Source organism: Buceros rhinoceros, unplaced genomic scaffold, assembly GCF_000710305.1.
Source record: "Buceros rhinoceros silvestris isolate BGI_N320 unplaced genomic scaffold, ASM71030v1 scaffold15855, whole genome shotgun sequence".
Taxonomy (NCBI): Eukaryota; Metazoa; Chordata; class Aves; order Bucerotiformes; family Bucerotidae; genus Buceros; species Buceros rhinoceros.
The window spans coordinates 10,181-10,565 of record NW_010413547.1 but is presented as its reverse complement, the minus strand read 5'-3'; the positions used below and the strand labels follow the sequence as shown (position 1 = coordinate 10,565).

Below are 385 nucleotides of genomic sequence, written 5' to 3'. Positions count from 1 at the left end.
AGCGGAGCCGGCTCTCTAACCCCAGCCCCACCACGAGCCCCGGCACTGACAGATAGCGTTCTTGGGCTGGAAGATCTCTTTGTACTCCTCGGGGTTCTGGATCTCGGCCTTCGACTCCTTCTCATCCCGGTCATCTTCACTGCTGGGGCTGCGCCTCTCGCTCTCGGAGTTGTGCTTCACTCTGCTGTGGAGAAAGAGACTCCGTCAGGGAAGTCACAGGGACTCACCACAGAGGGTGAGAGCGCTGAGCCCCTCGCACGTCTCCTTCAGCTCCTGGAGTCCAGCAGGGCAGAGGTGCCCTCACCTTTGTGGCTTGCTGCAGCTAGTCAAGGGCCCGTCATAGATGCGGCGCAGGGAGGACCCCGTGGGGGTAGGCGGTACAAAC

At 61.8% G+C, this 385-nt stretch overlaps 1 protein-coding gene across 1 annotated transcript in view; it reads right to left on the bottom strand.

Moving 5' to 3' along the window:
- The window catches only part of KATNB1 (katanin p80 (WD repeat containing) subunit B 1), a gene marked incomplete at its 3' end in the record, with an annotated part of 12,428 nt that overhangs the window by 2,871 nt on the left and 9,172 nt on the right, over positions 1-385 (bottom strand). The window contains exons 12-13 of the mRNA XM_010136792.1: positions 305-383; positions 51-184 (exon numbers count right to left, since the gene is read on the bottom strand). Of these exons, the coding sequence (XP_010135094.1) occupies positions 51-184; positions 305-383 (213 nt within the window). The remainder of the gene's footprint in view (positions 1-50; positions 185-304; positions 384-385) is intronic.